The sequence below is a fragment of the Eleutherodactylus coqui genome, chromosome 1, assembly GCF_035609145.1.
Source record: "Eleutherodactylus coqui strain aEleCoq1 chromosome 1, aEleCoq1.hap1, whole genome shotgun sequence".
NCBI lineage: Eukaryota > Metazoa > Chordata > Amphibia > Anura > Eleutherodactylidae > Eleutherodactylus > Eleutherodactylus coqui.
In genome coordinates this window covers 494,869,733-494,894,776 of record NC_089837.1, presented here as the reverse complement: position 1 = coordinate 494,894,776, position 25,044 = coordinate 494,869,733, and the positions used below count along the sequence as shown (strand labels likewise).

Here is a 25,044-nt window from a genome sequence, read left to right as displayed (position 1 = left end):
GTGTGTGTGTGTGTGTGTGTGTGTGTGTGTGTGTGTATATGCGCCCCATCCAGATCTGTTTCATTATGCCTGAGGAAGGATCCTGAGAAGTCCGGAAGCTCGCTATACCATCATGTATTTTTGTTGAAAGGTATCATATCTACAAGATTACTTGGTTTCTCTTACTGAGAACAATCACACTTTGGTCCTTTTGTGATATGTGATTAAACAACCTCTTGTTAGGTGTCGTTGACTTGTATCCTACTGGCGTCACGAACATGTCGCAAGCACGTGATCAGGATCTTACAAGGTGTTGTCACTTGTGTCCTGCAGGGCTGAACTCTCCAGTCACAATAGGACATGTGTCATCATTAGCGAAGTCACCAGCCCTGATGGTAGTAGATAACAAGTAGTAGCGCAGAATTAGTAGACGTTTTAAACATTTCTGCTAAATTTTGCCGCTGATGGGAACAGATTTCATAGATCAGAAACAACATAGTAACATAGTAACATAGTATGTAAGGCCGAATGAAGACATTGTCCATCTAGTCCAGCCTGTCTATCCTACTGTGTTGATCCAGAGGAAGGCAAAAAACCCCAAGGCCAGAAGCCAATTAGCCCTTTTGGGGGAAAAATTCCTTCCCGACTCCCTAATGGCAATCAGACTGTTCCCTGGATCAACCCCTAATAGTTCCTACCTGCCTGTATACCAGGATTGACACTTAACCTAATATTTATATCCTGTAATATACTTCTTCTCCAGAAAGACATCAAGTCCCCTTTTAAACTCCTCTATCGATTTTGCAATCACCACTTCCTGCGGTAGAGAGTTCCACAGTCTAACTGCTCTTACAGTAAAGAACCCCTTTCTATGTTGGTGATGAAACCTACTTTCCTCTAATCGTAGCGGATGTCCTCTTGTTACCTTTGTGGTCCTGGGTGTAAACAGATCGCGGGAGAGATCCATGTGTTGTCCCCTCATGTACTTATACATGGTTATTTGGTCGCCTCTTAACCTTCTTTTTTCAAAGATGAGTTCTTACATCGCCAAAAGGCAAAGTGTCCAGCAAATCTAGGAAATTCCATAACAACGTGTGGAAGTGACTGACAAAGCAGCCGATGGTTTAGAGATTATTGGGTCTAGCCCCTCACCCCTCTGTGGATTTTTTAAGCTGACATGTTAAATTTAAATTTGCAGTAATTTAGATGTTTTGGGTCATTTAGCATGAATTTAAGGCTTTTTGAAATTTGGGTCAGACACCGCCCGGTGCGTAAATAGGACAAGCATTTCATTTGAGGGAGAAGGCAGCGCCCTGGGGGAACTTTGGCTTTCTGTTCAAAAGGATGTTTGCTTTGTAAATATTCTTTTGTGGCAAAAAAGATGGCTATCAGAAGGACTCAGAACGCTCTTACTACGTGCTTCCATCTAGACTAATGTCCATATTGGGTATACGGGTTATACCCCTGTACACAAGCCATCCATTAAGTGCAATGCAGCAGCCTGTCTACAATGGTTCAATGAGGGTCGTCATTGGACAGTTGAGCAATGGAAGAACACTCTATGGAGTGACGAATCGTGCTACTCCATCATCAAACCAGATGGAGGTACCCGGGTGTGGGGGATTCTGGGGAACAGCATGTGTTGTGCAGTGGAGGTTCCGTTATGGTCCGGGGATGTTTTACATGGCATGGTCTCAGTCTCTTGGTTGTAGTGACAAGAGCCATGAACACGGAGGTGACCCTGCCATTCTAGACCATAATGTGCTGCCAATAATGTGACAATACTCTGGGAATGGTCGGTCATACTTCCGACAAGACAACACGCTTTGTACCAAATCCAGCGCTGTTCTACAACTTGAACGCTACTGATGAACTAGAACATCGGGTCAAGAATTATGAAGAGCGACCATCTTCTTTGAGAGAATTCATCCGATGTTTGCAGGATGAATGGAGGGAAATACCAGCAGAAGTGTATCACATGTTAGTAGAAATTATAGTAGAAAGTATGCCACAGAGAGTATCTGATGTCATTAGGCCCAAAGGAGCCTACAAAGTATTAACATATGAAATTTAATACTGTTTCCCCGAAAATAAGACACTGTCTAATATTACTGTTTGCCCCAAAAGAGGCACAGTGTCTTATTTTCGGGGAAGTCTCACCTTGCCCGCAACGTCTTAGTTCCTTGCGCTGGTCCCCAGGGCTGCGGCAGGCTCCAGGGGAATCCTCAGCGTTGACACAGCACTCTCTCTCTGATAATGGGGCATTGAATACCCCGCCTCCAGCAAGTGAGTGCTGTAATTGGATTACGAGTGCCGTTGCTGAGCCAATCAGAGCCGGTGCTCAATGAACCAATCACAACCATGCAATGGTGTCATTCACTGAATGGCTGTGAATAATCGAGCACCGGCTCTGATTGGCTGAGCCACGGTGCTCGTAATCCAATCACAGCACTCGCTTCCTGGAGGCGGGGTATTTAAAGCCCCATCACAAGAAAGAGAGTGCTGTGTCAACACTGAGGACACAGAACTCTGCCACAGCGCCGGGGACCAGCATGAAGGACTCAGACGCCGCTGGCTAGGTGAGTATTGCTGTTTTTTTTTTCATGTAGTTTAGCTAGGGCTTATTATTGGGTTAGGCCCTATTTTCAGGGAACGCGGTACTACTTTTGATTCTTGCTCAGGTGTCCAATTACTTTTGGTAGGATAGTATAGAGTAACATGGGGCAAACCCATAAACATGTGCACATGGCAGTCCACAAGGCTTTGTTGCACGGTCTTACATTTTCTTCTCCCTGTCCTTGGAGTTGCCCATTTTTAATTATTATACTTCTATATGTAAGGGCTATAAATTCCCTAAGAGACTATGAGGATCGGTTGTAAAGATTTGTGTCCCAAGATGTAGAACAATCGATTCATGCGCCGCATACTGACGAGCTGGCAGCAGTACAGCTGGCCGCCGGCCCAGTCGTATATCATTTATAATAGGTCAGAGCCGCAGTACATTTATTTTTTGGTTGATGACATTGATTGGTAGAACTTAAATTTTAAAGGATTTCTCCAATATCTGGAAATCTGGCTTTATTACACTCTATTAAGTACTTAAAGGGGTTTTCCAGGATATCACAATGATGGCTTGCCCTTATGTGATTGGTGGATATCTGACCCCTGTATTCCCGTCAATCAGTGGAAAGAAGAGGCCGCAGCGTCATGGACATGGGCAATGCAGTATCGGTTACTGCAGTGTAGGCACCACAGTGCTCCATGCTGCTGGCCGGTAGGGCCCCCACGAGACCAACCCCCACTAATCTCGAATTTATGGCCTATCTTTAAATTTCATTGCGCCCAAACCTTTGTTCCTCTGTGAGACGAATGTAATAGGTTAGTCAGGTTCGCGAATGGATCGGCATGGAGGGTAACGCCTCATTCACACAAGCATTTTTACGCGGCTCTTTAGCTGTGATTAAACGTCGTCCACAAATCGCGACCATGCGAAGCGCTGGAATCCAATGCATTCATTCACATGGGCAATTCTCGGGTCCGTGAAAAAAGCGTAGTGTCAAAACGTCAAATCGACGACCATTTTTGGTTGCCGATTTGTCGCGCTTGCCCTATCTTTTGTCGAAAATCATTGGAGACTCAAAGAAAACAGTAATCTCGGGAGTCGATCGCAGTTACTCTTCGCTATTGCGATTTTCAGCCATGATGCAGCCGGCGTAGGATCACAGTGCTTGCGTGAAAGAGGCCTGCAGGTGTACCCGAGTGCTTACCTGGGGGATCAGCATGGTGTGCGAGAAACACGTGAAGATCCGGGATGTATTTACATGGGTGATTTTTCTGCGCACGTTCTGTCCGATTCTAAGATTGATGGAAAAGGGGGTCATTCACAAGCGATTTTTTTTTTTCTAGTCTGAGTTTGAAAAATCGCTGCATGTACTTTAATTGGGAGATTCTTGTTCAAGAATCATTCATTATTTTTTTTAAAGTGTGTGAAAAATACGCGTTGCGCTCACATGCCGCGCGAGTGCGATGCGTGTTTCAAGCATTCTACTATGAAACCAGATGCGATTTTTATTTTTTTATTCATTTTTTTTATTTTTCCACACATGAATAATGGATGTAAATCTGTTGCGAATCGCTTGTGTTTATCTCAGAGACGCATTGTTCGCGCAGGAAAGTCGCAGTGAAATCACAGGTGAAACAGTCAGTTTTTCACTCCCTATATACGGGCGAGCGCAATATAGGACTAAGAAACTAGACCCGATATGGCGCTCGCCAGCGTGCGTTTTCACACCGATGCGAGGCGTTTTTCCGGCAAAAGCCGTAATCCTCCGGCGCGTCGGAGGATCGGCAAGTGTTTCCCATTATTTTCAATGGAATTCTCGCATCGCACTCGCGGGCACATCATACGCTGTGCCATGTTTTACTGTCCCATTGGAAACCATGAGCGCTGCGTTCCGAGAATGTGGTGCGGATAAACATTGCTCAGGTGTGTGAGTCCACTCGCAGCCCTACAGTCACTAGCTATCTGGTGTGTATCACCAATCTGGTCCACAGAAAAAGCTGTCTAAAAGACAATCTGCCTCTATTGCCCATAGCAACCAATCGCAGCACAGCTTTCATTTTACCTCAGTGGTGTAAGAAATGAAAGCTGCGCTATGATTGGTTGCTATGCGTTCATACACCGCTGAGGTAAAATGAAAGCTGCGCTATGATTGGTTGCTCTGCGCTCATACACCGCTGAGGTAAAATGAAAGCTGCACTGTGATTGGTTGCTATGGGCAACAAAGAGAAATGACAGAGTTGCAGTAGCTGCTGAGCTACTTTTCTGTGTCCCACCCTGTAGTGGTGCTGGTGGGGGAGAGAAAGGAGATGAGTTTGTATCTTAGGGCATATGTTGGGTTCTGTTCTGATTTCTGTCACTGTGGTCAGTAAGAATAGTGCCGCAGCACCCCATGATGAGTCGTCTGTTGGGCGTCATTTCCATCTGTCCTACAGTGGAAGCCATGATGCAGATGTCAGCAGAGCCTTACACATCTAGTCCAGTTTCATAGTGAATGCCTGGGATTTGGGCATTAAGGGCCGCATGTTTTCTGGACCAAAGTCACCTTGGGTCCGTAGTGACATAAGGTCCGCGTCCCTAAGGGCACCATGCCACTGCGTCCTATACAGTGCAGCCATGTGATGTTAGAGGGGTTGTCTGGCACCTCTACTATTCAGGATAGGTCAGCAATAGTTGATAACTCATGATCAGAAACCCCGCCAATCAGCTGTTCCCGGGGCCAGCTGTCAGTGTGGACAGTAAAGGAAGAACATAGTGCTGTCCATATGGCAGAGGCCCGGTTTGGCACTGCAGGCACAGCTTCCATTGAATTCAGTGAGAGCTATCCCTGCAATACCAAACTGGGCCACTACAATACGGACAGCACTATCTGCTTCCAGCGCTGTCTGCACTGATAGCTAGCACAGCTGACAGTGGCGGACCCCCGCTTATCAACTACTAGTCCCAGAAAACCCATTTAAAGCACTATGAACGCCACGTTACTTGGGCTAGCAGCTACGTATAAGTAGATGCTGGATGTTTATGTCTAGATCCTAGACAATGCGCGTTTCTGCAGATCAGTATCCTAAGACATTGTTTTTTTTGCTACTTTGTGCATTTAAAAAAAAAACACAAAAAAACATAATTTAAGAACATGCAAAAATGTACACCTTTTTGGGCAATCCATTCTCGCCCCGTACAGCCACAGGCGGTTGTTATCTACGGTTTTACCATAAATTTTGCGGACTTGACATGTGAAATCTCTCTACATCACTTGCTGGCGACCCTCGAGAGATCCTGCGGATCGTGAGAAAATATTTATCGGGGTTTATTTTTAGTATCCTGGGAGTCGCTGGAAATAAAAAGTGCGAACCTTAAGACACGGACTGCAGGGTAACGTCCCCCCCCCCCACCTCCCCGGGCGCAGGGGTGCTGGTTTAATACTTGGCACTGGACGTTATCGCGGCTCAGCAGAAGTGATACCTGCAGGAAACAGGAGATGAATGGAACATGTTTATGTTTAGTCCAGTGAAATGCTCAGGGCTCCGATTACATTCGGCCCCGAAGTCGTCCAGCACAGGAAGTCTCAGTGGAAATTGTTGTTCCAACCAGAAAGGCACAGCGATAATATAACACAGCAATGATTCAGTCCGCTGGCCCAGACTCTTCATGCACGGGGTCCTATAGAAGGTGTTAATGGATTGGAACCGGACATTTAAAGGGACACGAAACCTAAAAATAAAGAACATCCCTATTAATCTGCTAAACTCCTGAAAGACGGCACAGAAAACGTTCTCATCCTGGAACCCCCCATCGTTGGCTAGAGAAAAACTGGGGGCGTCACTTATCTTGTGAGTCAGAGTATGACTACTGTCGGGAAATAAGGATCGGGCATGGTAGATTGTAACTTGTCCTTGTATGGTTCATACTGAAGGTGTGCCAGCTTTCACACAAGTCAGATCAGTTTGTAATTTACGTTTCGGTTGGATCTTCCCCAGTTAATGGTCAGTGCTACTAGTGGCGGCCTTATATTAGACGGCACCCTGTGCAGAAGATTTTTTGGTGCTTCCAGAGGAAAAATAATACATATTGCACTGATAGGCAGTCTGCCTGTATTCTGCATGCACAGAAGACAGCAAGACAGCCTCACACTAAGCCCTACGGGCCTTGCGATGTCTCGCAGCAGATCTTCGCCACGGGAGCCGCCGCCGAATCTCCGACGGTCAGCCCTATCTAATAGATAGGCTTGCTGCAGAAAATTGGGGCAATTTGCAGCATCCTGCGAATTGCCTGCCGCGAGCGGAGAATCGCAATGATTCTCCGCTCGTGGACAGGGGCCGGCGCTTTCCATAGCAATGCTATGGAAAGCGTCGACCGGCTGTGGACAGGGGGCCTAAAACAGCTCAGGGAATAAATAATGTACCAGAACCAAGCTCATAACATAAATACAGCACAAGAACCAAGATAAGTACATAAATACAGCACCAGAATCAAACTTCATAACATAAATCTAGCACCAGAACCAAGCTCACAGCATCAGTACAGCCTGAACCAACATCAGACATAGTTACAAAACAGAACCAAACTTATAACATACATACAGCATCAGACCCAAACTCCTAACATAAATGCAGCACTAGAACTAATCCCCATAACATAGATACAACACCAGAATCAAGCTTATAACATAAATACAGCACCAGAACTAAATTCATAACATAAATACAGTACAAACCAACCTTGGTACATGGTTACAGTAGCAGAACCAACCTCAGTGCTAGAACAAAGCTCATAAGATAAATACGGTAGTAGAATAAGTGATTGTGTCATGCCTTATGTACAAAATGAAGTCCATATGAAGTAAATGAAGTCCAAAATAAAGTAAATACTCTGGTGTGAAAAGAATTTGAACTCAACTTGGTCCCGTGTGGTGCATAAATGCTGTCCTAAGCTCTCGCTCACGACCTGAAGGTTGCGAGTTCAATACCCACATGGTTCAGGGCTGAATCAGCCTCCCATGCTTCTGAGGTTGGCTTTCATATTCGCTAATGTGAAAGACTGAGCGATTTTCATTGAATGAGTCAACGATGAATCTGCCTAAGAAGGCTGCATGAGAGAGAATGAGCTAGCGATGACGTCACCCGATCACGCAAGCGAGAATCGTCTCGACTAAAAGGAGCCTAATGGACGAGTTTGTTATAGTAGGAAAAGCAAATGCGCTGGTCCTAGCAGACAACCAATTGTTATCTTGCAGTTGAAGCTAATATCACAGGCCTGGCACCACACAGTCTGGCAGCCTCCTACCGCAAAGTCCTTGGGATACTGACAAAATAAGAAGCGTTGCGCTCTAAAAACACTCAGTATGTATGTGGGGAAGCTTAACTGTAATTGGCATTAATTATAATAACAAACAGTGTTAGATAATCCCTATGTGCACTGGAATATGGAAAGCTGAGGTTCTCGGGAAAAGCTTGTTGACGTATAATCGGCCTCTCCACTATTTATAAAGGGAAGAGAACTTGTTATATATAGAAGAATACTGAAAACGCGCCACAAAACCACCCGTATCTAGACTAGATCTTTCAGAGACTCTTTTTAACTCGTTGTTGCATTCGAACAGCTAACGATGGCCCTCAGATCTGCAATAGGTGGTGAAGGGTGGCCATATAGATCAGTGGAACCCACTGATTTCTGCGGGGAAGACTGATCCTCTAACGTGTATGGTGGCCTTCTGACTTTCCTCCAATGGCAGATGTTGGGGGAGATGAGGCTTAGGCATTTAGATTTCATCTGCCTGATTCCTTTGTTCTTGAGAGATAAGCCACTGCCCGACATGGTTGGCAACGGCTTTGGGTAGACAGTCACCCAAGTAATTGCTCAAAAGAGCTATTACGGGTAACTGTCATCCGGTGTGAACACAGAACCCATTAAGTCAAGTGAGCTAGAATTGCTCTCTTGCCAGAGTTGCTTGGTTTCAGCTCACCTAAAAACCAAGTGACTTTCGGCCCGTGTAAGCAGACAGTCTTTCATCTACTGTATGAACGACTGCCTGTTTACTCTGGTGGTGGGAGGCTGGAAGAGGTCTCCAGTGTACGCCCTCTCCATTCAGTGAGCCATCATCGCTCCTGTATAAAAGCACCAGATCGAATCGTTGTGACCACTGACGGGTTGCCCGACACTCGTCCCGTGTAAAACTACCCTTTCCTGTCTCTGTACGTTCAAAACACATGTATGCTTGGCTGAACCAAGCATTTATATGTACGAGAAAACCTATACAGTTGAACGCTATCGAATGTGTATGGGCAACTTAAAGAGGACCTGTTATGGCCTCTGATCAGTAGGGCCAGCTGTATAGCTTTTCAGCCACCGCCCTGCTGACTCTATTACACCTTTTCTTTAGTTTGTAGCTTCATGGGATCTTACGCTTTATTAAAACCTTACCAAACTCTTATAAATAACCGACACAGACACCAGTATTGGATGAAGAAGGCCGTGGTGTTTATTAATGGGGTTACAAACATTGGGGAGAAATGTAACCAATAATAACCATAACACTTCTGTAAACTCTGTTTTACAGACCCAAGTTTATTAACCAATCAATAACCATAACACTTCCTGTAAACTCTGTCTTACAGACAGGAGTTTACCACCACCAAACTCTCCCCAAGTTTACTTGCCCACCCGCCTAATGCAGGCAACAATCCCCCATTAACTACACCTAAGGTAGGGAGGGCGGGATGCTGCTTCCTTTCCAGCTGCTCCTCTCAGCTTGTTCCTCTGGACCAATCACCAGCCACAGTCAGGCCACCAGATTCTGCCTGACTACCACAGGCATTTCCTGCCATTTTCCTTCAGCCAATAATCTGCTGCTGCCAACCAGTCCATCACTGGGCAGAACTCGCTCTCTGCCATCTCATCTGACCCAGTAATGACCTTTGTAACATATCATAGTTAACCAGAAAACCTCCTCCATAGAAGGTGACATATCATCCATCCATCATGTACATAAACCTCCCAGATCCCATGAGGCTCCATAGAGGGTGACATATCATCCATCCATCATGTACATAAACCTCCCAGATCCCATGAGGCTCCATAGAGGGTGACCTATCATCCATCCATCATGTACATAAACCTCCCAGATCCCATGAGGCTCCATAGAAGGTGACGTATCATCCATCCATCATGTACATAAAGCTCCCAGATCCCATGAGGCTTTCCCTCCTAACTGTCCCTCAAGCCTTACATTAGTTATGGCTACTGGTGTAGTGGCCGGAAGTTTATATTTCTAGCCCCTCCGTAAATGTTATACATGTCATGTGTTCAATGTGGATGCACTGTGCAAAATGTCTTGTCTGCTGTTATATGTATTACACAGCTGCAGCATGTGAGAGGTTAATGTCTCAAAGTGGCTGGGATATGTCTGGAAAAGTATCAATATCTGTCTAGTCACATGATGTCTGTACCCTATAAATGTGAGTGATTGGGGTGCGGTGCGAGAGTCCATAATCTTCAATGGTAGTGAGAGTGCTGGCCACATGGGGGTACTTTTAACACTCATGTGGTGAAGAGAATGGAGGCTGAGGAAAGGTATCCTAATGCCCCTATCCCAGGAATCTTCATCTGAGAGTGAGAGCTGAGTGGAGAGAAGAGTCCACCGTGCAGTGGTCCAAGTTCTGAATCAAGTGAGTGTCTGTGGAGTAATCCTCCTCCGGAGTGTTCCTCTTCCAGGAGCCATACTGTACAGATAACGTGGACTGTAGGGCCAATGTCATCCTGTCTCTCCTCTCTGACCTCAAGTTTCTGTCCTACCTGCACTGGTGTATAATAATCCGTAAAACTGCATTACTGAATCTACTGCACTGTAGTTTATAAAGAAGCTAATTTGCCATCACTTGTATCGCCATCTATTGGCTGCTTTTAATTAGGGTATCTGTTATTAAAGGAGTCCTTCCTTTCAAGCAGCAGTTACAATGTTTTAGAAGCTCTTTCTCGCGTTGCTCTCAAATGGGTTTCATATATAATGACTTCAAAGAGAAGTTTCCTTACATTGCTTTGCAGAAATGGCTGACGGATCTCGCACCTCGCAGAGCTGTTGTATATCAGGCAGGCATTAAGTGTAGGTGTACGCCGCCTGGAGTGTAATCATGGTGATGAAGTGCGGAGGATTATACTACTTCTATACTTCTTGTGTAATAATAAACTGCACATCTGTCATCTATATAGCGCAGTAACTCAGGTAGGCGGCCATTCCTTACGTCCATAGATTACAGGTAGAGTCTTCGCGATGACAAGTCTTCGGAAATAACATCTGGCCGGTCTTGACCTTGTTGTATAATGGGGAGAAAGTGCACTCAAGTCTATCTTTTTGGAGGCTGCCATGATTATATATTCTTGGAGCGGGGCATGGAGTGGATTTGTGGATCTTCTAGACTACTGAATGCATTTACTATGACTAACACACATCATCTCTAGTATGTCTCCCAGCTATAATTGACACCCGCTTCTTGTATTGTAACCAACTTCATGTAGGGAAAACCCATTGAGCTGAGTCCTATCATCTTTTGAAGACATGGCTCTCTAGGTATCCTAGGACCAGAACTAATGAGGAATGGTGGTGCTAGATATCTTCTGCTCCACCAGGTCCAGGACTTAAACCCTTAAGGACCAAGCACTGTAAATTTACAGTGCTTGGTCCTGGGCTTTAATGGGTATTGCTGACCTGTATTTAGGATAGGCAATCAATATCAGATCAGTAGGGTCTGATCCATGGCACCCCAGTAGAAGGGGCCATGGTGCTTGAGCAAGCATTGGGGCCTCATCATTGGCTTAAGGCATCACGTCCATCAATCACATAACTGTTTGACAGCTCAGTCCCATTCAAGTGAATGGGATTGAGCTGCAATACCAGGTTCCTCCACTACAGAATGTACAGTGCTGAACCTGGTGTTCAATGAAGAGGTTGCACAAGACGCTGGCAACCAACTTGTAGGGGGGCACCAAGCAGATATAGGTTAGGGACAATTGCATTCCTTAGATCTGCCTGGCCTGATAATATTGTTCCTCCATGCAGTCTTGTGGAGCTACATTAATCATTCTCCTCCTGGCTCTCTCACCGGCCCTCTGATGTTCCGAGGTGTACCTTTCAGCACATTGGCGCCACTGCAACACATTCGTTTAATTCTGCTACTGTTTTTATGTTGTTAGCTTGGTTCTTGGTTCTGGAACTGTGTTTATATTATGAGCTTGCTTGGTTCTAGTATTGTATCTATGTACTGAGCTTTGTTATAGTATTGTATATATGTACTGAGCTTGGTTATAGTATCGTATGTATGTACTGAGCTTGGTTCTGGCACTGTATTTATGTTGTCAGCTTGGCTCTGTGGAGTATATATTCCCTGAGCTATTCTGGTGTGGGTATGCTGCTATCAAAATACAAGTGGACTGCCTATCAGTGCCATATATGCCCTTTTTTTGCTATGACGGGACACCCAAGAAATTAGACGCTGGGTGCCCTCTAACCTAAAAATGGCAATGACCATGGCCCTTTCAAACAGCTGTTCAGTGGCAGTCCAGGGACTAAACCCCTATCGATCTAATATTGATGACCTATCCTAAGGATAGGTCATCAATATTTAAGTCCCAAAAACCCCTTTAATTTGTTTTCTGGGTGGTCACAAACTCAATGGTGAATAATAGTCAGAGATAGTAATTATTTGTGTTGTGTATTACTGATCTCTTCTAATCAGCTTGGTAGTCAAGACCACGCATCAGAGTATTAATCCCCTCCACAGAGATTTTCTTGCAAGAATCAAACATGAAGCGTTCCGTAAGCCGCATCTGTATGCGAGCAGCCAAACACTATGCATTTTTTATGAGGCTTTGATTGAAAGTGGACGTACTGCGGTTTTAAAGCAGGAAAAACCCCATGCGGCTGAAAGACAAACTTTTGAAAGGTCGTGTCTTATGTGATAGACTTTTGGAAACCAACCTGAGGATCTCGGGTCATTGAGGACCAAGTTCAACTAAAAGTTATTCCAGTACTAGGAAAATATTCTGCTAGAAACTTTAAAAGGATGGCGTGCCAAAGTCCTTCTCTACAGAGGACATGACAGTATGTGATATCCTCCGTCTTCAGGTCACATTGGCCATTGATGGTCCCCTCCATTAGTCCTAGTATTGTTGGGTTCCTCTGGTGTTCTGGTATGCCTGTCCAATAATCAGTAAATAATAATACAATTTTTTGCACTTGTTCCCAAGTGCAGTTTTTCACTTTGACTTTGCCTAGCCTTAGTTCATTTTTGTGCCATGGCCGTACCACCCGAATTCCTCACGGTCCCTCTAGACTACTATGGTGATTTATCTTCCTTGGAACTGTAGAGTGTTCAGATATTCCATGGACCCTAAAATGCATTATCATTGACCATTCAGTGGACTACAAAGCCTGTTGTGTATGTCGCTATGATTAGCATTCAGATTTACTAGTGGGTGTGATTTTTTAGTAATCCTATGCAATGCCATAATATGTATAGCGGGGGTATACATTCAACAATTCCTGATTTGTCTTCTTTCAGGTGCCTCTACAACTTACTACAACTTCTGCGTCCCTATACCTTGTGATGACAACGGCTGTGTATACCAGGACTGTCCTCTGTACATTAGCAGCAATGACCAATCATCAGTAGTCGCCGAGTCACAAGGAACCTTGAAAGAACAGGCTGGTGGTAAGTTATTTGGTATAGAAATCAGTACATTGTCATGGAACCTAATCATTTGGGTGTTTGGGTTAGCTAAACTGGACTTCCCCTTTAAGACCTGAAAAAACATGATGTAACCAACCAAACTTTTTTAACCAAGTGCCGCTGGTGTGGTTTCTTACTTGTGGATTATGTTTGGCATCAGAGTTGGTCAAAGTAAAGTTGACTAGTAACTCAAAATATCAATATTGGGCTGTGTTTACATCTGCGTTGGCGTTGTGGTGTCCATTTATAATGGAAGCCATGATGTAGTGTTGGATTCATCATTCGAAAGACAATCAACGGCACCCAATCGGATCCTATTGACTAATGGGTCCATTAGGTTCCTGACAGATCCTCCGACGCATGTATGAACAGACCGTTATTCAGCCAAGTAGTTGTGATTTTTCTCTAAATGTCTAACTAATTTGTCTACTACATAGTTATACTTTTTGCTGATGTTTTTGACTTTTTTTGTCTCCTATCTTTTTTTTAAGAAGAACAAAGGTCCAACTTCATACCTCAAGATTTTCACAGGATACCAGAGGTGGAAATGCGAGGTTCTGAAGATGTTTCAACAGGAACTGTTCTTAAGCGACTGATCCAAGAGCAGCTGAGATATGGCAATCCCAATGAGAATATGAGCCTTTTGGCTATACAGCAAGCCACAGGAAGTTTAGGACCAACCAATATCAACGCAAATTCTCTTTCATCTACTGAAAACCTCACCCAAGAAGACCCACAAATGGTCGGCCAGTCAGCGAGGCAAGAACCACAGGGGCAAGAACATCAGGTGGACAACACTGTGATGGAGAAAACCCTGAGGACATCTCAGCCCCAACAAAATAACGAGGAGCTACCAACTTACGAGGAAGCCAAGGCACAGTCCCAGTTTTTTAGAGCTCAGCCACCGGGACCTATGGTGCCGGGTTTTTATGTTGCCGGCATTGTGGCCAATCATAAATCCAAAACTGAGGGAAGGGCAACCGTCAGTCGGGCAAATAGTGGACAGGCTCACCAAGATGAGGCGCTTAAGGAACTCAAGCAGGGTCACGTTCGCTCTATGAGTGAGAGGATAATGTTGTCGCTTGAGAGGAACGGAGTTAAGCAGCACTCCTCAGGGAGCATTAAAGGACTTAAAAATGTGGCTCCATCTCCAGCTCCAAGCTTGGGCAAAGGAGGGGAGCAAAGAGGACCCCCACCGGACTATCCCCACAAGGTCAAACAGGCTCCAATGGCTGTGAATAAAATGCAGGAACATGGGCACTATTACAATGACCAACAACACCTGATGGTACATGAAGTGATAAAACCCTACCACAACACACAACCAACCCGAACCGAGGCGTCAGTTCTCCGGTACCAGCCTCCTCCGGAATATAATGTCACCAGGTAATACGCCATTCTGTTTCCAGAAATGTTACAAATGTGGCATTACATAAAATATGTCATAGTGGCATCACAAGTTTAGGCTTGGTGTTATGAAGGACCTCAGGTAAAGCTATTGCATAATTTTAATTCCTCAGAGAATTTAAGGATATGCACACTTTTGCAACCATTTTTCATTGTCTAAATTCATCTAAAATAAAAATTGAAGGAACTTTTCAAAAAGTTTGAATAAAAATATCTTACTTTTTTTATGTGTGCAGCTCCTGTTTAGATCTATGTGTTTCCATGATTACCACAAAACAAACTGCAGGATCAGACCACAAACTGGGTTTGTTTGTATCATGTAACCATGGAGACACTTAGGTCTGCGTAGGAGCTGCATACAAAAATGGTTGATTTCTTTTTTTACAATGAAGACTATTTTAAACCACACACCACTGGAATAACATTACAGCTTTTATCCGCTAACTTGATTCTAAAGGGGAAAGGATGCCAGAGTTGAATATAGCATTCTGATAGGTGTGGAATTCTGCACCAATTAATTTTATAATAAGTATTTATAGTGGTCAGATCTCCATTTTTCTGATCTAGAGCTCCAAAATTCCCTGAATAGTCATAGATTTAAATGGTAAAATTCTGTCTGCCTGCAGTCGCCACTAGGGGGAGCTTACTGCATACATTGGACTCCATAATAAAACCGTATACAGTAATCTCCCTCTAGTGGTGGCTGCAGGTAGTCCGTTTACATCTGTGTATTTGCAGGGAATTTGAAGTTCTTTATCAAAAATTTTTTTGTTCCATCAACTATACATATAAGTATTTAAGGGGTTGCACCAGAATAGTGATAAAAGTCTGATCGGTAAGGGACTCCCCGCTAAGCCCTCCACCAATCTTGAGAATGGGGGTCCTGCATTCCCCTCTTCTCAGTGACTTCAGATTGAATAGAGCAGTGGTTGCACATTTGGGTGGCGCTACTTCATTAATTTCAGTGGGGCTGGTGGAAATAGCGGAGTACAAATGCTCGGCTATGTCTGGCAGTCGCATTGAAAGTGAATGACGCGGCGGCGTGTATGTGGGACCGCTGCTCCATTCAATCTTCTGCTCACTGCGGACAGGGGTGCATCAAGACCACAGTGAGAAGGGGGCCTGGGACCCCTGTTCTCGGGATTGATTAAGATGTTAGCAGTGAGACTCCCACGATCGGATTTTATCACCTGTCCTATGGATAGTTGAAGTTGTTTTTGGTACAACCCCTTTAAGGAATTAATCGGCACAGAATTTTGGACCTAAAAACAACATGGTGTTAAAAGATGGACATTCCCTTTAAGGGCTTAGTCAGACGGGCGTTTTTTGCCGCGATTTGCGCATGCGCATGCGTCCGGCGATTTTTTAAAACCATTGCTTCGCAATGGTATCGGACACATGAGCGCTTTTTATGCGCTCGTCCGAAAAATTATAGAACAAAAAATCGCAGATCGCACCTATCTGCGATCTGCGATTCCTGTTCGCTTCTGTATATGCGCTCAATGGGGCCGGCGGCAGCAGCGCCGACCCCATTGAGAACATATAGAAGACAAATCATTCTTCTCTGCCACAGCTGTAACAGCTGTGGCAGAGAAGAACGATGTTTGCCCATTGAATTCAATGGAGCGGCAATACAGCCGCTCCATTGAAAGCAATGGGCTGCCGGCGTGCGCGGGGTTAATTGTCGGGAAGGGGTTAAATATATAAACCCTTCCCTGCAATTCATGCTAAAATGTGTTAAAATAAAAAAAAATTGCATACTCACCTTTCCGCTGCAGCCGGAGTCCAGCCGCGGCCGCTGTCAGTTCTCCTGAACTGCTTCTCGGCACTATTCAGCCGGCGGGGCTTTAAAATCCCCGCCTGCTGAATGATCTGCTCTGATTGGTCACAGCCTGACCAATCAGAGGCCGGTTTCACTCACACACCCATTCATGAATTCATGAATGGGTGAGTGACTGCTGCCTCTCAGCGCTGAGCCAATCAGGGGCAGGTCTGACTCACATCCATTCATGAATTCATGAATGGGTGTGAGTGAGGCTTGCCTCTGATTGGTTCAGCGCTGAGCCAATCAGGGGGCAGGTCTGACTCACACCCCCTTCACACCCACTGCAGGACGGCTGCCCGGAGCTGCAGGCAGAAGGTGAGAATGCAATTTTTTTTTATTTTAACACATTTTAGGATGGATTGCAGGTAAGGGCTTATATATTTAAGCCCTTACCGACAATTCATCCCGGGCTCGCCCGCAGCGCATTGCTTTCAATGGAGACGGCTGTATTGCCGTCTCCATTGAATGCAATGCGCTGGACAGCTCCGGCCCGTTTCTAATGAAACGCGGCTAGGAGCAGATTTTCGGGCGATTTGCGGGCGACTTGCGCGCACCGGTCACGCGATTTGCGGATGCGCATCCGTCATGCGATCCGCAAATCGCGGCAAAAAACGCCCATCTGACTAAGGCCTAAGGCTGATAAAATATGGACATCACCTTTAAGGCTGACAAATGATGCAACTAAATGCATAATCACGGGTGCTTCTATCACGTGATAGAAGTGAGTAGAACATATGACCAAAATCCTTGTGTAGTCCTGGTGCCTAGGATTCCACCTCAACATTTGATCGCCAAGTATCACCGGGAAATTGAGGGATCACTGCAACCAGCGTGGGGCGCTACCGCAGCGTTTCCCTATGAGGGGGAAAAAATTGCAGGCCTTGTTCAGACCATGTGCAATTATTGCATTACTTTTCCCATAGGAAATCACTGAAGTTTTGGTAGCACTGACACGCAAAACAATGTTGCCGAAGAGTCCTAGGCTTCACTAGAGAGTCCTACAGATGCCCTCATGTATTAGGTACCAAGCGGAGAGCTCATTAAATTTAGGGAGCCGATTAGCGCTGGATATTGCAGAAATGTGAGTCCGGAACGTAGGGATTTGGATGAGTCACTTGCAGTAGGACCAATAACAAGCAGTGGTATGACTGCCAGCACTTCAAGGGGGCGCTGCCAAGGGACTTCATACTGCTTTTCTTTTTATAGCCTCTCTCTGTCACTATGGACGGTCGTCTACTGGTTCTGCAAGATGACAACTTTCTCATAAAAGTGACTAATTGCGCTTCCCTTCTCACATGCCCCGAGAAAGTGGTAGAATATATTTATGCATCCAACTGGGACGTGGGAGCTCCAACATGGGGATGATTACCTGGAGATACTCAGAACAGAAGATGAGCCAGCAGAGGATCTAAACACTGTGTCCAGCCATAAATTATAATAGGTCCTCAGTAATCCCCTAATACATTATTACTATCACTCTTTAAAGGGAACCTCCCACGCTGACCGTCAATGTGATCTATTGGCAGGATGTTATAGAACAGAGCAGACTAATATATAGGTTTATGGGAAGCCCTTCAGTATAACTTGTGTTCTTTCCATGGATTTCTCTGCTCATTTATGCGTTATCCATTTTTAACCCCTTCTGCATTCTCCTTTCCCTGGTAAATAGTGTTTAGTGAGCGCTATGTACGTGGAAGTGGAAGTATAACTTCCACGATGTGATCATGTGACCGCTGGGTTCCCCTGTCACAGCAGAGCTGCAGGGTCCTATCAGACCCAGATCAGCTCTGCCAGTGACTATTGGCACTACAGGGGAATGTTTCCCTGTAACTAGGGCTACTATGCATGCAGCTCCTATGGATGCTCCAGCTACAATGGGAATGTGTGAAATAAGAGACAATGAGAACATCCTCCAGAGGTCTTATATGACGCCATGGGGGTCATAGATGGTAAAAAAAAAAAAAAGTTACATAAGTAAAAAAAATGACAGGATAAAATAAAAATATATTATAATGACCCACAGCCAACGCTAACCAAAACCGCCGCTGTATGCGCCCTGTAGTCCAAAACTATACAAATTATATATCAAAACGTCCGAAACAAAATGAGGAACCCGTTCCCATACTTTATTTTAGGGTAAATTTACTAATTAAAAAGAAAAAACTATAAATGTAAAAAAAAATCTTTTTTTTTTTTTTTTTTTTAGCCCTTTACCCCCAATAAAACTAAAAAAAGGGGGAAAAGGTCAGTGAAAAAGATATTAAAAAAATAGCCCTATATGTCATGAAAAAAAAGCAGCAAAAATAGGGCAGTAAAACCACCTCATGGGTAAAATGCCTAACACGTGTCTGGTCCTTTAGGGGTTAAAAGTAGAACAGCAAAGAAAAACTATATACATTTAGTATAGTTGGAATTGTGCTGACCCATAAAATAAAGTCATCATGTGATTATTGCTGCAGTGTGTACACCGTAGAAACAGGATCCACTTCCCCAAAGATGGCAGAATTGCAGTTGTTTTTTTCCACTTTTTAAAAAAAGTTTTTCCACAATTTTTAAAAAAGTTTTTCAGTACATTTTATGGTACATTAAATAGTGCAATTAAAAAATTCAACTCATCCCGCAGAAAGCAAGCAAACGTTGATATAAAAATAAAAGACTAATTTTTTGAAAGTTTGGAGGAAAAAGCCTTAAATCGACCCTCAGGGCCTGGAGAAAGAAAGATAGTTGCACAACTTCTCTGACTACCGGTAGTCTAAGACACTACATGATGCTCTGATTGGCCGGCCGGTGCTGCTCATGTGGGCAGCACTGACCAATCCAAGCAGGTGTAGTGTCTTAGACTAATACTGTATATTAACACACAAATAAAGAAGTGGCAGCATCAGTGGTGCATAAATATTTCATTTATGGAGAGGACCAGGATGATGTTCTGGGACACTACACAGTTCTCCCAAAGATGTTCAGGAAGGTTCAGGTCGGGACTTTGTGCATCCGGTCCAATCATGGAACATCCATATCCTCAAACCAATATAAACCAGTGTTGGATCTCTAACGAGGCGCGTTGTCTTGTTGGAAGTATGGCCGACCATTCCCTGAGTATTGTCACATTGTCGGCAGCACATTATTGTCTAGACTGCCAGGGTCACCTCCGTGTTCGTGGTTCTTGTCACTACAACCAACGGACCAAGACCATGCCACGTAACACATCCCAAGACCATAATGGAGCCTCCACCTTACTTAATTGTTAGCACAACACACTCAGGTAAAAGACATTCCCTAGAATCCTCCACACCCAGATACATCCATCTGATGTGAAGTTGGAGTAGCGGGATTCATCACTCTGTAGAACATTCTTCCATTGCTCAACTGTCCAATGACCACGCTCCTTTCACCACTGTAGACGAGCCGATCCATTGTGCTTCATGATGAATGGCTTGTGTGTAGCGGTATAACCCATATATACAATAGCGTGCAGTACCCATCACAGACTATGGCTGACACCTCCAAGGGTCTGCATCTTTTGGGATTAGGACGTGTAACATGATAATAAGACGCAATCCATTCTACTGATAGGAGGCGCCAAATACTTTTAATAGGATAGTGTAATGGATGGTTAAACATCTTTTATGTGAAATCCCCTTTAAACCTCAAGGCTCACTTATAGGCTGGGTTCACATATGGTGGAAGACCTGTGACCCTTTACTTATAGATGCATACAGCAGATTTGCCTTCATGCCATCGTAGCTCGATCACAGATCTTGCAAAGAGTCAGTGATCGGGGATTATTCCGATTGCCAGATTGGAGTCAGGAAGCCATTTTTTCCCTTAAATGAGGAAGATTGGCTTCCACCTCATTGGTTTTTTTTGCCTTCCTCTGGATCAACATTGGGGGTTAGTAGGCTGAACTGAATGGACATATGTCTTTTTTCGGCCTTACATACTATGTTACTTGGGATCTATCATTCCACTATTGAAATTGGCGGAGCAAATATTTCTGCATAGGAGACTGCCCCAGAAAACCGTCCAGCAGCCCGCAAGTGTGAACACGGCCATATCTGCTGTACATAATCCTGGTGAATATCACAGCAGGGAAGCTGTAATTGCTGGGACAAATTGGCATTCCGCATCCGTACATCACGTGACCAATTAAAACAACTCTGTGATCATGTACAAAAAGTCTGTTCTGTTCAGCATTGTCAGAATACATATTTCCGTCACTCGCAGCGCTTAGCACATGATAATATCTTATGTTTGCTTCTTTTTTGCAGCCGGCAGCATCCTCAGACGCCGTTCACCTCCGTCCCGTTGCAGCCGCACAGTCCTATGTCCTCTCAAGTGTCCTCAGTCAGCGGCTCCTTGCACTCGGCCTCCTTCCCAATGTTTCCAATGACCGTGGCTTCCCACCCTACCCCTTCCCCATCTCCGTCTCCAAGTCAGCAGCTTCCCCCCGAAGCCTTTGCCATTGTGGAACGGGCTCACCAGATGGTGGAGATGTTAACGAAGGAGAACAGCACCTTAAGGCAGCACCTCGAAACCTGCTACGAGAAAGCAGACAAGCTCCACAAGGTAGGCTGTAGACTGATATCCAACAATGGTGGATGTACTATAGCGATGGACCGTGTCTGGGTGCCGAGAACCTGCTGAGGGCTGTGGAAAATGTCAAGGGAAAGGGATGGATACACCAGGACTTCTTGCCCGGAGTGTTTAGGATTTTGATAGACCTTAAAGGGGCCTAATTTTATTATTCTTGTGCAAGTGGCGCCCTTGTGGCCTCGTAGACGTCAATCAAGATAGAATAGTTGGCATCTGTGCGGAGAGATCGTAACGTCTGTTTGTAGTGTTTCCACCCCTATGACTGTACTTCCACATGCAACGTGGAGGTAAGGTATTTAAGTTTGCTTTTGTGGTAATGAGGCACCCCATGGGCTACTAAGGTCCCCTTTGCCAAGTGGAGGAGCAGTAGTGTCAAGTGCTCAAGGCGGTTTGGGGGAAGGGGCAGGAAACTTTCCTTTTAAGGAGTCTGTAACTAGAGACAAAGTTTCTTTGAAGTGAACCTGTCAGCAACTACAAGCACCATATACTAAGTTACGGTGTTTATAGTTTAGGTGATGCGGAGTCCGAGAAGCTGTGTCTCATAATCACCGATCCCCCGTTCCCGCAGAAATGGGGTCCGGGGAGTATGGAACACAGCTCCCTGGATTTATCATCACCTCAACTATAAGTAACATAATGTGGTTTATAATGCTTGTAGTTAATATCAAGTTCTCTCTAAAGCAACTTCCTGGTCCTGGGGAAAGAATTTGTCCCAGGACCAGAAGAAAGGTGGAAGTCAAATTACCTGTTACCCCTCCATTGGCAGCACAGATCGGCGCTTCGCAGGCCCCTCTTCGTTCTCTTAAGATGGTCATACCACTTCTCTCACTACCCATTGCACACCGTGCATCGGTAGCCTGATAAGGAATATTGAACAATACCTCTGCAGCGCCACCTATTGAATGGCAGCAATCTTGTAAATCAATGTCTGACCCATGTTACAAAGACCTGTATAAAGGTTCGGACATTGATTTGCAGGACTGCTGCTATCCAATAGGTGGCGCTGCAGAGGTATTGTTCCATCTTGCCTATTTACATATATGTCCCAGAGGAGCATGCATGGCCTTATAAGTCTCCTCACTCACCTTCTAGGTGATCTCCTTAGGGAGTGATGATACCCCTCCCGAACCTCGGTTGCTGCTTTTGAATTGGCCAACACCGCTCATCTGAGCATGGGAAGCAGTGGATCTATGGAAGAAGAACATTGTAAATAGAAGGGTAGCTGGTAATATAATTCCCCCCTCCTTTCTTGGGACAAATTTTGTTCTCGGAGGGTCGCTTTAAGAAAAACTGCCTAAATGACCAGAGGAAAAATAAAAATTATGCATAAAAAAATGTCATGATCTACTAAAAATGTCCGGCCACCATTACAACTTCTACAGGGACCGCCACCCAGCTCTCCCGCATTCACCAGATCCCGTCTCTTGATTGCAGTAAGTGTAGTTTATGGAAAAAGCCTAGAGAAGTGATGAAATCGACGCGGACGGATTACTGCTTGGAGACGTTTCCAAAACAAGTTTACCTCTCTGCTCGTAGTAACATCTGTAACTCGCTGCTTGGAACACGGCCGGGAATCAGCTGATCAGTGAGCCCAGCAATCACTTGAACTGGAAATCCTGAGTGGCGAACCCCGCCAATCATTTATTGATGACCTATCCTTAGGACAGGTGATCAGTAGTAAGAGTCACTTACCACCCCTTTACTAAAGGTACAAATTCCCTGTAAGCCAGTAGGACTTCATAGCAATGTATCTTGAAAACAGCCATGCGGTGATCCTGTATTACGTCCTACTGTGAACGCTCGCTGGTAGCGGTGCGACACAGCCCAGCATGGCACAGCGATGACAGGTGGAGGCAATACATTGATGTTTGAGGCCATGAACGGCATAATTAGTGCTTTCGCTCCATAAGAGGGTACTTCAAACGAAACGTAAGCCAGAAGTCACACACCAGTAACAGATATCTTGGTCCCAGGATGGGTTAAATGCGCCGTATGTGTCGTAGGATATCTTTCCCCTTCCTCGGGGTGACGCATCTTTGTACTCACATCTTAATAGTAATACTCCATACTCACACGCCGCATGCCATACTCTTTCTCCAAGGTCCGCAGCATCACTACCTTGCATTATAGGTGCCAGAGTACATCCTAAATTTCTGAGCTCCGCCTCGCTGCGAACTCACGCACTGTAAGTGTGACCAGATATCTCTCATAGCACTGTTAACCTCGAAGTGCCCTGTTGCCTTCACAGTATACTTTGCACATCACATCGACGAACCTCATAACTCTTATCGTGTAAAACCCGAATAACTCTCATCATGTCTGTCCCGGCTAGTTATAGCCCAGTCCGTAAGTGTCTGTCACAGTCTCTGTAGTGGGTGCTCACTAACTGTCTTGTTGGACGGGTCTTACGCTATTCCTGTAGCTTTTGCCATTCTCAGGTCCACCGTGCTGGAAAGCGGCTTTTAGGGACCAAGTTCCTGGCAGCAAGGGAAGCTCTCTCTCCTTCCACATGGTCCGTCTTGGACCCCGGGTCATCAGGGCAATTCTGGTTGTCTCTTGAGCACTGCTTACGCTAGGGTCCCCAAACTCACTGGCCGACACCAGGAAATCCATGGCTCTCCTTTACTGCTGCGTCTGCCATACACTACTGATCCTCACCTCAGTGTTTGGGATTGTAACGCAGCTTCTGCCCCTCTATATGCCCCCTGTAGGGCATTATGTGTCCCTTCTAAATTATGATACATCCAAACAACGCCCAATGGACACTATAATGGGATCCGTAGAATTTGGGTGTGTATGCCGCATCTCACTATTGCGCTAAAGCTTGAAGTCAGCTGTCGGGGTGTGAATACTTCTGCAGACTGGGTTTACGCAGAGCTGTAGGGGTGTAGCTCTATTTGTACACCCTTAAAGTTGGACAAAAAGTTTGCCACGGTTGTGGTTGGAATTCGCTGCTTACTTCTAGGTGGAGGTTTATCTTGGTGGACACAGGTTTTCTTTCTGTTGTTATAGCTATATAACCCAGTGAAGTTAGGCCGGCTTCACACGGCTGAGAAGATGGCGTGAGATTTGCGCATTGTGAGATACAAATATTAACCCCATTCTTTTGAATGGGGTCATACACATGAGTGTTTTAAAAGAAAAATGTTCTTACCAGCATCACATTGCCGCATGGGAAAAAAATTGCAGCATGTCCTCAACCATTAAGCAATCCCTCGGGAACGCCCCGCATCGCCCATTATTTTCAACAGGGTCAGCAAAGCATCGCACCACATGCGAAGTGCACACGAGTGCGATCGAGGTTGGAAACAATGGGAAACACTCCGCCGTGCAGGATTGCTACTTGCCTGAAGCGACTCGTATCCACCGGAATATTGCATGTTGGCAAGTGTGATATCGGGGCGGGTTTCGCAAACCCAATATCACATTCGCCCTATGAAATTAGCCAACATGCGATTTCCCTGCAGATGCGAGGCGTTTTTGTATCCCCTCACATTACTTTGGGGCAGTAGGGATCACGGAGTGTCTACCATTGTTTGGAAACCTCGCATCGCACGTGCGTCCACCTACCAGGTGGTGCAATACTGCCACCAGGCAATGCGATGCCAGAGGATGCCCAAAGATAGGACGTGCCACGATGTGTTTTCCACATTGTAGTGCGATAAGGGGTAAAATCGCTCAGTGTATGACCCGTTCATAAGAATGGCGTTCATATTCGTGTGTTTCACAATGCACAATTTTTGCGCGTTTTTCTCAGCCACGTGAAAGCAGCCTTAGGTTTAATTCAGACAGGTGTATGCAATTCTGGTGAAAAACTGACCGATTTCACTGTGTGTCTATGTGTGTCTTGCACGCGTTTGTGTTGCGTACTTTTTTTACGTATGTGTGCGAACTGTGTGTCATCACTTTTTCAAGTGCAAAAATGCCAAAAACTGTACACATTTTTTTGTTTTCTCCTG

General features: G+C 45.1%; 1 protein-coding gene across 4 annotated transcripts in view; it reads left to right on the top strand.

The window, feature by feature from the left end:
- The window catches only part of AMOTL1 (angiomotin like 1), a 132,876-nt gene that overhangs the window by 65,392 nt on the left and 42,440 nt on the right, over window positions 1–25,044 (top strand). For 3 of the 4 annotated variants that reach the window (XM_066586797.1, XM_066586779.1, XM_066586804.1), the window contains 3 exons: window positions 13,093–13,242; window positions 13,752–14,646; window positions 20,761–21,058. In XM_066586797.1, the coding sequence (XP_066442894.1) occupies window positions 13,093–13,242; window positions 13,752–14,646; window positions 20,761–21,058 (1,343 nt within the window). The remainder of the gene's footprint in view (window positions 1–13,092; window positions 13,243–13,751; window positions 14,647–20,760; window positions 21,059–25,044) is intronic. The other variant, XM_066586788.1, reaches the window with a different exon arrangement.